The sequence below is a fragment of the Molothrus aeneus genome, chromosome 7, assembly GCF_037042795.1.
Source record: "Molothrus aeneus isolate 106 chromosome 7, BPBGC_Maene_1.0, whole genome shotgun sequence".
NCBI lineage: Eukaryota > Metazoa > Chordata > Aves > Passeriformes > Icteridae > Molothrus > Molothrus aeneus.
Window position 1 is genome coordinate 29,400,351 of NC_089652.1, and position 13,085 is coordinate 29,413,435.

The following is a 13,085-nucleotide window of genomic DNA, read 5'->3' on the forward strand; positions in this document are numbered from 1 at the left end:
GATGGCCTTTAAAGGTCCCTTCCAGCCCAAACTGTTCTGTGATTCTGTGGCTCTGCAGGTACACAGGTCCCCCCACCTGGCAGCAACATTAACAGCACAGCCAGCCTGCTCTGCAGCCTCAGACAGATCCCCTCTGGAGTTCTGGCCTCTCCATACTCAGGCTGGGGGATAATTTTGTCTGTAAAGCCCAGACAGCAGAGAAGGGAATGACCACAGCCTTGGATAGATGGACTCATGTGATACTACTGTGTCCTGTGGAATCCCCCCTCTTAAAACAAGCACCAATTCCAGCAGGAATGCCTCCAGATTGTGAAGAATCTTCCTTCCTGACTGAACATTGGTACACAATTAAAAGAAATAATTTCAAAGTCAATTTAGATGGCAATAAAAGCAGGCAGGAAAACCTACGGGGCTTTTTTTTAATAAACAGCAGTGAAAAGTTCTCATGGAAAGCAGTATTTCCTTGGGAAGAGCATGCCTTGGTGATGCAGGGCCTCTGCTTCCCCTGTCTTGCAGGTGGGTAGGTCATCTCACCTCTCTTGCCCTCATTTGCCCAGTAATAAAAAATACAAAATTTTGATACTTCTTTTCTATTTATATAGAAAAAGAACACAAGAGGGGGAGCAATAAACCTCCTTCCCCCCCCCCCCCCTTGAAATCTACAGCAGTGAATGACAAAATCATGCCCCACCAACCCTTGGAGAATTCTGCATTCACTCGAGGGCAGCCAGGCTGCAGCAGCACAAGCACCCAGCACAGCACAGATCCCACCCTGCAGGGGAAGGACCGAGTACATGCTCACTAACAAACATCTCCAGCCCACCCAGAGTATGTGGTGGTAATGGATGACAATTTGAATGAGAGCCACACTTTAATTTTCCAGATGGCTGAGTAATAAAAGGCTGATGGGAATATGAAATGGATTGGTCACACTCAGGGCAGTCTCCAGAGCAAATATTCCCCAATCAATGACTTACGAGGTGCCGATAGCAGCCAGAGACCCCAGAGGGATGTTGGAAGAAGGCTTCTGGAGATCTCCACTCATATTGAACCCAGCCATCACACCTGTATTTTGCAGACACAAGTGCAATTTAGAGTCAATCTAAGTTATAGTATATATAATACACATTGCAATATGTAATATAATTTAATCAATCAGTTCATTGATTGTTTCACAACAGTAGCTATATCACTTCATTGCACTGCCACACAGACAAATATTGGCTCCCATCAATTGCTTGGTAAAAAAATGTTCGTGACTTTAACAGAAGCAAGTCACCACTAACATGTCAAAGAAGCCTCTGTCTGGTTTGAACAGTGCTGAGGGGGAAGCAGTATGTGAACAAAACCCATCTTATCTTCATACAAACCTAACAGGAGACAATGCTGCCCAGCTGTTGAAAAGAGAAATGCCACTGTTCATCAGGGCAGCACATGCAGCAGTGGTACAACCCCCAGTCCAGATCCATTACAGGTCCCTGCATTCACAGGGGACAGCCACTGCTACAAAACAGAATGTCCTGTCCCCATTAAATGATGATCACATTAGCAGAGGGAATGACAGGGCTCTCGGCACGTAGGTGGCACCTTCCAGCCAAGGGATCTGCTTTGGAAGTAGGCATTATCTCTGCCTTGCAGATAGGAAAACAGAAACACTGAGAGGGCAAGTGATTGTCCCAGTGTCACGTAGAAAACACATGCTAGGACTAAGAATAAAATACTGAACTGTTATTTTAGGCCAGAGTACAGGGTATTATACAATCAGGGACAGTCCTTAGCCTAAAAAATTACCATCTAAAGAGCAAGAGAGGAAAACAAGATGAATCAGAGGATTAGAGTCTCTACATTAAGACCAGAAAGCCAAGGTAGATTGGTTAAGGGGCTTTGTCCATAGCTGAAGGAGGAGTCATACCAGACTTGTCAAGAAAACAGAGATTCCCTTGTCACATTATCCCAAAAGTTTTCTTAGAAGACTTCGGGTATGTGCTATAAATAAAAATAAATAAATAAAAATCTATGATTTAGAATCCTGATGAAAATTTGGACAATTCGAAGGCAGGACCAAATACTTTAGGATGCTAACTTGTGCCCATCACTGTTCCCCCCTGGGATGTCAGACCAATGTCTCCATAAGGACACGTGGGCCAGGAGCCAGCCAGCAGTGCTGATGGCATGGTCCCTGGGGCCAGGGTGAGATCACCCCAGAACAATGGCAAGGAGGATGCCAGCACCATGGCACTCACAGCATCTGGCAGCCCCTGCAGCAGGGACTGACCACACGCCAGTCCACCGTGGCTGCCAAGGCCAGCAGCCATTCCTCATGTTCAGAGGGCATAAGAATGACAAAGTCAGTCTCTGCAGCTGCAAATCTGAGTGACTACAGCTCCAAATCAGCAACAGCCCATTGCATTTTAAACTCAAACACTGATTGCTGCTTGGAGGGGTTTTTCCCCAAGATGAAGGATAGACAAGAGCTGTGGGACCAATCTCAGGGTAAAGGGGACAAACCCAAATCAGCCAATGGATGGCCTCCCCATTCCCTACAGACCCTGGCCTTTGATGGGCTGTCAGCAATGGCTGGGTTGCTAATCATGGAACACAAACTCTGCTCTGCTCTGTCCCAGGCACTCCTGTGCATCTTCATAGCCCCATCTCCACATCTGCCCAAAGGGAATTGTAACACCTCCCCTCCTCACTGCTGTGCCGTGAGGACAGCATACAAATGAGCACAAGGCACTCTCCTGCTGCCAAACACACCCAGGGCTTATTATTTATTTATTATTAATGCTTTTTCCTTGATCATCTCTTTTTTTTCCCCCTGATCAGTCCACTGACCAGCCATCTTTTCCTGTCATCTCCACCATGGAGCCAGAGCCCTGACAACTGTTCCCTGGTCCCCACAGAATCCTGGCATTCCTCAGCTCCTGGAAGAGCTTTTCCTCCAAATTCAGACCAGATTTGAATCCTTGACACCATACTGAAAGCATTACAAATCAAGTTCTTAATTTTCTCCTGGAAGACTATTTTGTGGATATGCTTCTGAACAGCACAGCTAAAAGCCTGTCAGCTGCTCTGGTTTTCTCTAGATAAAGATTCCGTGCAATATTCAAGCCCTGCTCCTTTCAAACAGTTACACAACAGGCTTAGCTAGAGGTAAGAAAAGTTAGGAAGGCAAAAGTCAATGGAAACGGTCACAAATATCCTAAATAAATTCTCTGTGAAGCACTCTTTGATGACATGCTACTTTGCAATTCAGAGACAAAGCAGAAAACAGAATTCTCTGAATTTTTTATTCCAAAGGGAGTAAACTATTGTCAGAAGGACAGCTGTTAATCTCATGTGCTTCTTGGCCAAGTTTCTCAAACATCTGGCACCACCTTTAAATCTTCCAGCTTGAGTCACCTCTTCCTCATCCAAACTCCTGCCTCAGCAAAGCACTGGGGAAACACCAAAATGGCATTTTCTGGACTGAACATAAAAAAGCTGAAGACGTGAGTCATCGGCACAGCGATGACTGCACAGCCTGGGCTGCCTCCCTGCGTCCCTCCCACAGACCCACACACGCTTGGGAGGAGCCAGGAGATGACTTCCCAGGGCCCACATAAAGAGGATTTTGAGGCTGGTGATTGACCTCCTGCCCAGCAGTGACCAGGGGTCACACCCAGGCCACTGCACACCACTGGCTTCTGTCAGGGCTCCCAGGAGGTCACCAGAGTTTCATGGGTTCCACAACCAAAGGTCAAGGCCACCAAAGAGGGAAGAAACTCAGATATTCTCAGCTACTCAGGCCAAATCCATCTCCTCTGTGCTGCAGTTATGACTCTGACATGACCAGTGCAAAGGTGTGGACAGTCTGGTAGTACAGATGTATGGACAATGCCAGAGCCACCTCTCCACTACCAGCAGCCTTTTAAACCCTTTGAGTTAACAAGTTTTCCTGAACAAATCAGTTTTTCCTCTGAAAATGCTCTTTTTTCTTTCAAGTTAAGAACACGTATGGCAGGCAGTGCAGACACTGAACTATCGCAACACTCATTGCAGATTCCTTCTGCGTGTCCTTCCTAGCAGTCAAGGTAGGAAGAAATTGGGATGTACCTTCCTTCAGACACAGGCCTATCCCTAGGGAAATGGCCAATCCCTTCTGAACTCAAGCAATCATATCTGCCGATTCTCCATGGAGAAAATGATCCACCTCTCTGTTTCAATGAGATAGCAGGCTGGATTTTCCACACTGGCTATTATCTTAGAGAGCAGCAGATAGTGACAAAGCTTCTGGACAAAGAAGCATGAAAACACAGTCAACCCAGCCAGGAAATTATGGCTGAGACAGTCTGTACGTTGCTGCTATTCCCAGTGTAATCTGGTCCTGGGCATCATCCAGGGGGTGGATGTGTGCATGAGGGGACCACCTACACTGTGTGTCAGGCACAGCCACCAGCCCCACCAGCCATGGTTTATAGCTGCAGATATGATCACTCTGCAAACGCTCAGTGCGCTTCTCAGTGAACATACTATAAAATATAAAAGGTGATTTTTTTCCTTCACCCAGGAGGTGAAGAATGGAAAATCTTAGATAAGGCTTGTAGCTAATTTTTTTAAAGGGCCAACTTCTCCACTGATGTAAGCTGGCACCTTGCCATAGACTTCAATGGAGTTGTGCCAGTTTACATCATCTGATAACTTAGCCCAAAACGTCTAAATCTATTTGCTGTCATTTTGCAAGTGCCAGATATGGTTTATTTCAGAACTGGTTTCTGTGCAGTGATATTTTCCACTAACACTGCTTCAAATGACATCTTACTTTCTTCTATCACAAGACAACACACTTCTTTCATTAGACAGAAAACCTTGGGGATTTAGTAGAAAAACATTTTTTGCACAACAGAAACAGCATTTATCTTAATTCTAAAATGCACTGATGGCTTCATGGCTGCTGCTGGGAGCTGGCTGTGGGCAGGCTGCCTCTGAGACTCCTTCCCTGTTGAAAATCCCTGGCTGGGTGGGAGTCCAAGTGTTCACCTATCACAGCACAGCAGCAAAATGTGTGCACTGAGAAGGTATTTACAAACATGCAGAAGAACAGCTGGTTAATGCACAGCACCTCTACAGGGGCATGTTCACATCTTCCACAGCTATATTTCAGTCTTTTGACTGAAGCCAGCAAATCCCAGTCTTCTGTGCCCATGCTCTCCCATTTAGGCCAGCTCTAGATGTCTGTTTCGGATCCCTTGGCTACTTCCCTATGATTAAATGACAAACTTTGGGGAATTCGGCCAGCTGCACTGAACATCCAGCTGAAATGGTTTAAACAGCTATTGCACAGGTAGCAAACAGACCAGCCTCTGCTTACCAGTGCTCAACCCTAACACTGGGGTAACTTCACTCTCACTGCTGGAGTCATACCAGTAAAACACAGAGGAACAGAGAAAACAACCTGACCTGGAGCATCCCAAGGAGGATGCTCCTAGGAGGCAGCATGATGCTACTGGTCTGCAAAAGGCTGGGATGACCATCCTTGGCCCATCAGTTGAAGCATATCCCCAGCTGCTCCTCCTGCCTGTTTGGTCTGGCAAGGGTCTCCCCACAGGTCCTGCTCCCCCTTCCTGAAGTGGCTGCGCCTCTTTGCTATTACAGCTACCAGCCTGCATTTCACATTTCTCTTTCACTGCTGTGTCTGGTGGAAATGGGCAACTTACAGCCCCTTCTCAGTGTATCCCAGAGACCAAACTCAAACTGGTTGAATTTAGATAGCCATCTCAGAGACAGAGGAAGAAGCCTATCCTGAAGAGATCAAAATAGTTTCACTTCAAAGAGGAACATTTCATCTCAAAAGGCCCAAACAATGTTTCACAATTTCCGAAATATTCTTTTTTTAAAACTTTGTTATCAAAATAGCATCTTAAATTGTAAGCTAGCATATGCTACAAATTAAAAATAGTAAACACAACATTTTCTAATTAAAGATAAACAGAACATTGCTGTGGATCAAAGAACTGTTTCAAACTGGCTCAATGTAACCCCTCAAAACTAAACAGCATATTGTTTTGCTGAAACTCTCCCCAAATTTCTGTTGTATCTTAAGGCAAAGGATTTTGCTTCCAGTGGTCACTGTGGGGGTTCCAGCAGAGGTGGGTGCCACTGAGGTGGGTGGTGGGGAGGGCCACAGGCTGGAGGGGACAGCCTGGGAGCAGTGCTAGCCTGTCCATGTCATTCCTCTGTGCCACTTTGGCTCACCCTCTGCATCACACTGCCTGCCCTGAAGCAGCAGCACTGGCAGCAGAGAAGTCTTGACTCCCATCCTAGAAATTTCTTAATCAGACCATAACCTCTTCCATGCAGAGCACCAAACACAGACCTGCATTTTTTGAGGCTCCTGAGCTCCACAGTGCTCCAAACAGCAGTGACAGGAGTGATAGTGATGTTATATGGTACCACTGGCACTGCTACTCTGAAGGAATAATTTAAATCCTGTAAATAACCAAGCAATTAAAAAGAACACATGAAAAAGCTGTGCTAACAACCAAAGTAATTATACATTATCCCAAACTGTATTTTCAGAGAATGTTTGACATTACTACCGGCGTTACTACTGCTAACTGAACAGAGCAACAGGCTGCCAGGGCTTTAAGCAAATTGTATCTATTAGTTTTGGCATTCTTCCTAGCAGCCAGGCATTAGCAGTGACAAAAAATCATTTAATATGGCTAATCATGGCAATTTTCTGCACAGTTTTGTTTTCTGGTCCTTCTTCTATAACCAAGGAACCAGAAAACAACCTGCTTTCCTGCACCAGACAGAGCTCATGAGAAAGTTTTTTTTCTATTGGGTACTCACTTAGGCCAATCAAAAATGACAACAAAAAAGAGGGCAGAAGACATCTCTGTGGTGCCAATAGTTCAGGAAGGTGAGTTTTCCAGGAGGAAATCTAGAGGGGTAATAGCCAGACTGATAATGTGGGAGAGAGGATCTCAAAGAAAAATTTGAAGTCCTGCACTAGGTGCACCTGACAAAGTGACTTCTGCAACCCAACCATTCCTCCAGTCCCATCTGTTTCACAAAACACTTTGTCTCCTTGTACCACAGCAATTCTGCAACTTCCAGTGAGTTACTTAGAGCTGATCCTCTGAAAATTCATTCTGTAATCCAAGGATTCATCACTATGGAAACTGCTTATAATCAGTACTTTTTATAGTTTAAAACACCCAGCATCAACAAAAGGTATTGTAACTTCAGCTGATAGCTACTGCATTCCCACTGGAGATTGTCAGCTCTGGAAAGGGGACATGCATCTCCCTGGTATTTAAGGGAATGGATGATATGAAGGTATCTAATTAAGCTCCTAAATATGAGATGAGCTCTGCTGACGTACAAGGATGAACCTGTGACACCACACAATGAGTGGTGGGTCCATCATGGGCAATGGCATCAGCCCAGCTCAGCCACCTGCTAAGGTAAGGATGGAGAGAAAGTCCTCCTGTGCTCTTCCCACTCTCCCAGTGCAATAAAGTCATAAGGCTCATCTGATTTGATAAATCATGATCAGTTCTTTTAGACAGGCTTGATACCTTCTGTCCTGACAGCATTGGCCAAGATCAGTGCCTGAGCCTTGTCTTTGGCAGGGGAGGATTTACAGAACCACATCAACCCACAGAGCTCACCAGCAGTGTCTAACCACAGAGACAGAAGAGCAAGTGAACAAGACAGGAGTGCAAAAAATTTGAGATGCTGGAGGGAAGCCTGAACATTTGAATTGACCACTTGGGTCTGCTACAGCCAAGTGCAGTCCTGCTCATAGCCGAGGAGCTCCCCTTGCTTCTGCTCATCTCCGAGATGTTCCTGTGGAGGAAAAAAGGCTGAGGACAAAACCGAACTGTACCTGTGGCAGCTGGGAAAAACACTCCAAAAACAGTGAAGAAGGACTCCCCCTGGCTGTAGTCTGGCAGGGTGTTGTTGAACATCAGCTCTTGGGAGTAGCCAACGAAGCCGCGCTCTGTGGAGACATGGAGGGCGAGAGGAGAGCCCCAGGAGCCACCAGGGCTGCAGGAGCCCCCCAGATGCTCTCAGCACCACCCCCCTCTAAACACATGCACCTGCAGGGGCTGCCTGCAAGCACCACCTGAAAGGACTAACATCAACTTATATGGTGGGGAGAAGGTAGAAACCAGGGCTGCCACTCCTGCCCCATCTTTCTAAGGTCACACACACAAGTTTTGCTTTGCAAACAAGTTCACAGAAGACAAGGGAGGGGGAAAGCGATGGGTGGGATACCCATATCATGCACCTGGTTTGCTGGGTGTGTAATGGAGGATCCTGCTCCCTCACTGCACACTTGAAGGATGGCTCAAATCCTTTCACAGACCTCAATTTGTTAGGAAGGGTTAAGCCTGACAGCTGGCATGCAAAGCATTAATTAGGAAAGTTTTCAGGTGCCTATAGACAGAAAAGATAACTCACAAAAGCAGGTTAAGGAATTAATGCGTGTGACTATAATAATTTCATTTTTAACAGGCAACATTGCCTTTTGTAGAATATCTTGATCTGTGGAAACTTCTCCTCCCTGTCAGTAATCCAAATGCTTATGCCAGCTGGGGGTGGAAGGTGAGCAAAGTCGGTTCCTTTTTTTCTTCTGCCACTACAATCTATTTCCACAAGACATGTGACTCCAATAACTTGAATTTTCTCATTAGCAGGCAGGATGTTGTTTATGGCCGCACAGGGTGATGGCCAGAAATTAAAAAGAGACTCCATCAAAGCTGTCCCATGCCTCAAAGACAACATTAATGATGTTTGGACAATAGATTAAAACAGAACATTAAATCAGACCTCTGAGCACAAGACATATCCATTTAAAGTCTCAGAATATAACTAACCACAGAGCTTTGAAGTTTTCACAGAAAACCCTACAGATAATCAAAAGTTTCCTACTACATCTGCATTCATTGTGTTGCCCAAACATGGATGGAAACACACTGACAGAAGAAGTGTCCTGCTGCTAGGCTTTGTAAAAGCACTGGCTCTCTTTGCTAGGAACAAGTCCCAGATGAGATTTACAGGGAACAAGCTCAGTGCAACACACTGACCTCTGGACCTCACAGATGTCTGCAGAAAGTGCAGTTTCTGGAGAAATAGAGGGGGAATTTGTGTAGGCTGTATGTTCCTATAAGTCCAGACCCGTGTGGCTTCAACCAGAATTGATGCTCATGACAGCACAGCCCATGGCCAGTCTGCAGAGCTCCCACCAAACTGCTTGAGGGAAATGTTGGTCCTTGGCCAAGGAATTTTTCACCAAGTATGTGCTCCTCAGAGAAATGTTAATTTTTCATTTTAAAACTGAACAAAATACCCATCTCACCCCACAAAGATCTGCAGACCTTCTCCAACCAGAGCTTTGAAGAAGCAGCATCAAATACATCCATGCCACTTGATAAAAGTTTTCCCACTGATTCATAAAAATCTCCAGTGGAGGGAACTGTAGCCTCTCTTGATGGCTTACTCTCACATATTCCTATCATTCAGGTTTTCCCTAATCACAAATTTTCCTTTTCATACCACTTGCCCAGTTTGTGGAGGCCATCTGAAATCCTGACCCTCTCTGCCAGGCTGCTGTGAGTTCTTCCCAGCTGGGGTTCATCTTCAGAGTGAATCTGCACTTTCCCTTTTCCATCCTCCAGGAAGTTAAGAAAAATGCCAAATAACATCAAACCAAAACCAGACTGTTGCAGAACCTCACCAGGCACAGCATCCTGCTTTGTAAGCAAACCATCTCCAACTGGGGTCTTCCAATGGTGTTTTGGGGCTATATAATTCAAATGAGGCACTTTGGGTGCCTTCTGTTTCCTTCCTCATACAAAAGGCCAAGTGTGCAGACCAGTTAACAACCAGGCTACATTTTCTGTGGTACCATTTTGGCCATATTATGGCCACACACCGACCATGAGACCCTGAGTCCAATGTCTGACCTGCACCTGTGTGCCTCTGAGCCCTATCAACCTTGAGAAATTAAATGATCCCCTAGTGCTCCATTCATTTGCATGTTGTTCCCTTTCCTACTTTATTTCCCTAGGTGGAAGTCCTCAGTGGAAGAGACAAAAGCCCAAAGCCATGGCAGATGTCACTGGCACCACAGAAAACAACAGTCATGGGTTTGTTGAAAGAGCCACAGGATGTGCCTACAACGCTCTCCCACTTCTGCTTCCTCTCCCCACAGCTCTGGCAGGTGAGAGGCCATTGCACATTTCCCTTGTATAAAGAAACCAGGAACCTTATTGACTAATTAAAGAGAAGTTCATCCAAATGTTAGTTGTTATTGCACCCTCATTTCTCACTCAATCACCCTCCTGTGAAGCAAACCTCCCATCCCTTTTGATCAGACTAGGATCTGCAGTCACCACCAATTTAGGGGCACATGAGCATGGGGCTGAGGACAACATGCTGGGAGCATCTCCTGCCTGCCCACGTGCCTGTGACCAGTGCAAGACGTCTGTGACCTTTCAGCTTATTAATATTAATGCCACTAATTGTAGCTGACAGGGCAATTGGGCTAAAAATCATCCAAAACAAAACAGGAACCAGCAACGGAGACGGATCGGTGAAACCAGCAGAGGCCTCGGTCAGTTGTTTGCAGAGTCAATTATCCACATCCCATGGAAAGTGCACTTCAAAAGGAAAAGCTTCGGAAGGAGGAGGGAAGGAAATGTGATAGGGTCTATATTTGGCACTCTGATCTTCAAACGAGGCAAGATCATTTTATACATTTTTCTGTAAGGAGATCTTTTTCTCCTTTCTCTTTTTCAAACCAGATTGCTCCCTCCTTGTTCATTACAAAATGTTTGTCTGAAAAATTTTGCTCTCAATCAATTTATGCAAACCCACAGCCTCTAAATCCTGCCTTTAATGATCCTGCTCTCAGCTGGCTTGCAGAGGGCTGGAGCTGAAGTGCTATAAACAATCTTCCCTGTGTCATCCTAGAAGAAAAGAATCCGGTTCCTTCTCTGTGCCATGTCAGCCTTATGGGAAATGCACAATAAAGAGCAGTAACAATTTATTTTCATCATTAGATACTCAATAAGTAGAAAGCAAATAATGCATTTCTCAAATGGTTGAGCTGATCTAAATAAGCAATAGGGAAAAAATTACTCAGAGCAACATCTGAACTATTCCTGTGATTCTTCACAAATCAAGTCCTTCCAGTTGCTCTTACTAAAATGATAAACAGTAAAAACCACCCAACAAGTTTGAAATGGAAGAGCTTTCAGGACAAGCATCCTCCATTCACCTGCGCAGGGGGATCACAGGAGCCTGTACACCAGCCTAATGTAGCCAGAGGAGGAGGAGGAAGATGGTCACAACTCTGATGTCTTTCTATCCGTCACAGATGCCTGGGAGGAGGCACCAGATTTCCTCTGCTGCATCCCCTCTCTTCCCCGGTGGGTTTGGGCTTTTCTTGTACTTTCTCCTGCCTCTCACCCTGTGGAAGAGCATGAAACCATGAGGTTTTTGGCACTCAGGACTCCCCTTATGAGGGCAGCCCCTCCATGAAGCCCAGGGTTCCAGAATGGGAACTCAAAGAGGTTGGAGCAGGGGCTCAAGGAGAAGCTGTGGTTACACAGGGTCAGGCCATTATGCAACAGCACAGAGCACGGCAGCACTGCCAAGTTCCAGGCAACCTGGAGCTCATTACAGATTAGTTAAGTCTTGGCCAAATTCAATAAGCCTGTTCACAAGCTTAAGGTTAAGTAAAGCCTGGCACCGAGGCAGGGGCTAAATAGTGCAAAAATGGAAAACCACCTTAAGAAAAAGCTCCCTGAAGACAGTCCCATATTGCACTCTGCTTGTGATTAGAGATTTTAATTACAAAGGTGAATGGTGAAGGCTTGAAATGGTGAGATTTTTTTTCTTTTCCAAAATAAGTGAGCCCACACATTCCCTCCTGGAAGGTACTTGCTGAGATTTGCTTTCAGGGGAACAGCTGGAAGTGTTTGTCTTGCAGCACATTTCCCAGGTCTGACCTCAGCATTTTCAGGATCCTGTGTGATGTGTAAGACGTGGAGTGCCAAAGAATAATTATATATCCTTGGCATAATTATCTCTGCTCTCTATCTTTTTCCCATTTCTTCTTCCACCACTAAACCCTTCTGGCATAAGTTCTGAATTCCAGCTGTTTGCCTTGGATGCCAGTCCAAGCACACACCCAGAACGAGGTCCTGGTGTGGGTGCTGCAGATATCTGAGCACACCACTGTGGAGAAACCGGGAATGGTGCTCACAGCCATCCTCATCTGAACACACAGTAACATAAAGTTCCACTCCTCACCAACCACATGGTTACATTTTCCCTCTCCAAACTCTTAGCCAAGGGCAAGGTGCAAGTCCAGAACTTCGGAGCTGTTGACTCCCCCTTGGGCAAGTCAAGCCCTGTCAAGCTGGTAACTCTCAGAGGCTGTGGTCTATCAGGTGACTGTTGGGTGTCCTAAACCAAATTGATTCCTACATAGGCTGGAGTGCTCTGCAGCAGGGAAGGAGTGAAATTCTCCCCCCAAAAACCCCTGAAATACAAATTCTTCTCCTGCCTGCAGAATAAGCTCAACCATAGTCTGGTGGTGACCAAACTCTCCCAAACACACATACAACCCACAGCTTATCACATGAGAGCAGCATATTCACTTGTCAAAGGAAAGTTAGGCATGTCTGCCTTAAATGAAGTGACATGTGGATGCCAAAGCACCACTAGCAGTAGGTTTTTCAGCATCTCAGTGAGCAACTGCATATGCACAGGGTTCACCATCCACACAGGAACTGTGGATGTGCATAGATGGGTGCAAAGCCATGAATGGTGCCCAAACCCCAAAGACTTTATCTTTCTGTTCCCCAAGCCCTCATGCAAACACTGAAATTTAACTTCAGGAGACAAACAGCACAGGATCATGTGATGTAACAGCTCTGAAAGATGCTGTGCACCAGCACAGCCACGTTCTGGGTGGCTCTGGATTTCCTCAGTGAAGTGCTGGATGTGCCAGAAGATGACATGGGTCCAGCTGACCACAGCCACAGCCCTGCAGTGACACACGGGGCAATGGGCACTGAAAA

General features: G+C 45.8%; 1 protein-coding gene across 1 annotated transcript in view; it reads right to left on the bottom strand.

The window, feature by feature from the left end:
- The window catches only part of SLC12A8 (solute carrier family 12 member 8), a 46,615-nt gene that overhangs the window by 16,295 nt on the left and 17,235 nt on the right, over positions 1–13,085 (bottom strand). Inside the window, exons 5-6 of the mRNA XM_066553734.1 lie at positions 7,877–7,990; positions 978–1,065 (exon numbers count right to left, since the gene is read on the bottom strand). Of these exons, the coding sequence (XP_066409831.1) occupies positions 978–1,065; positions 7,877–7,990 (202 nt within the window). The remainder of the gene's footprint in view (positions 1–977; positions 1,066–7,876; positions 7,991–13,085) is intronic.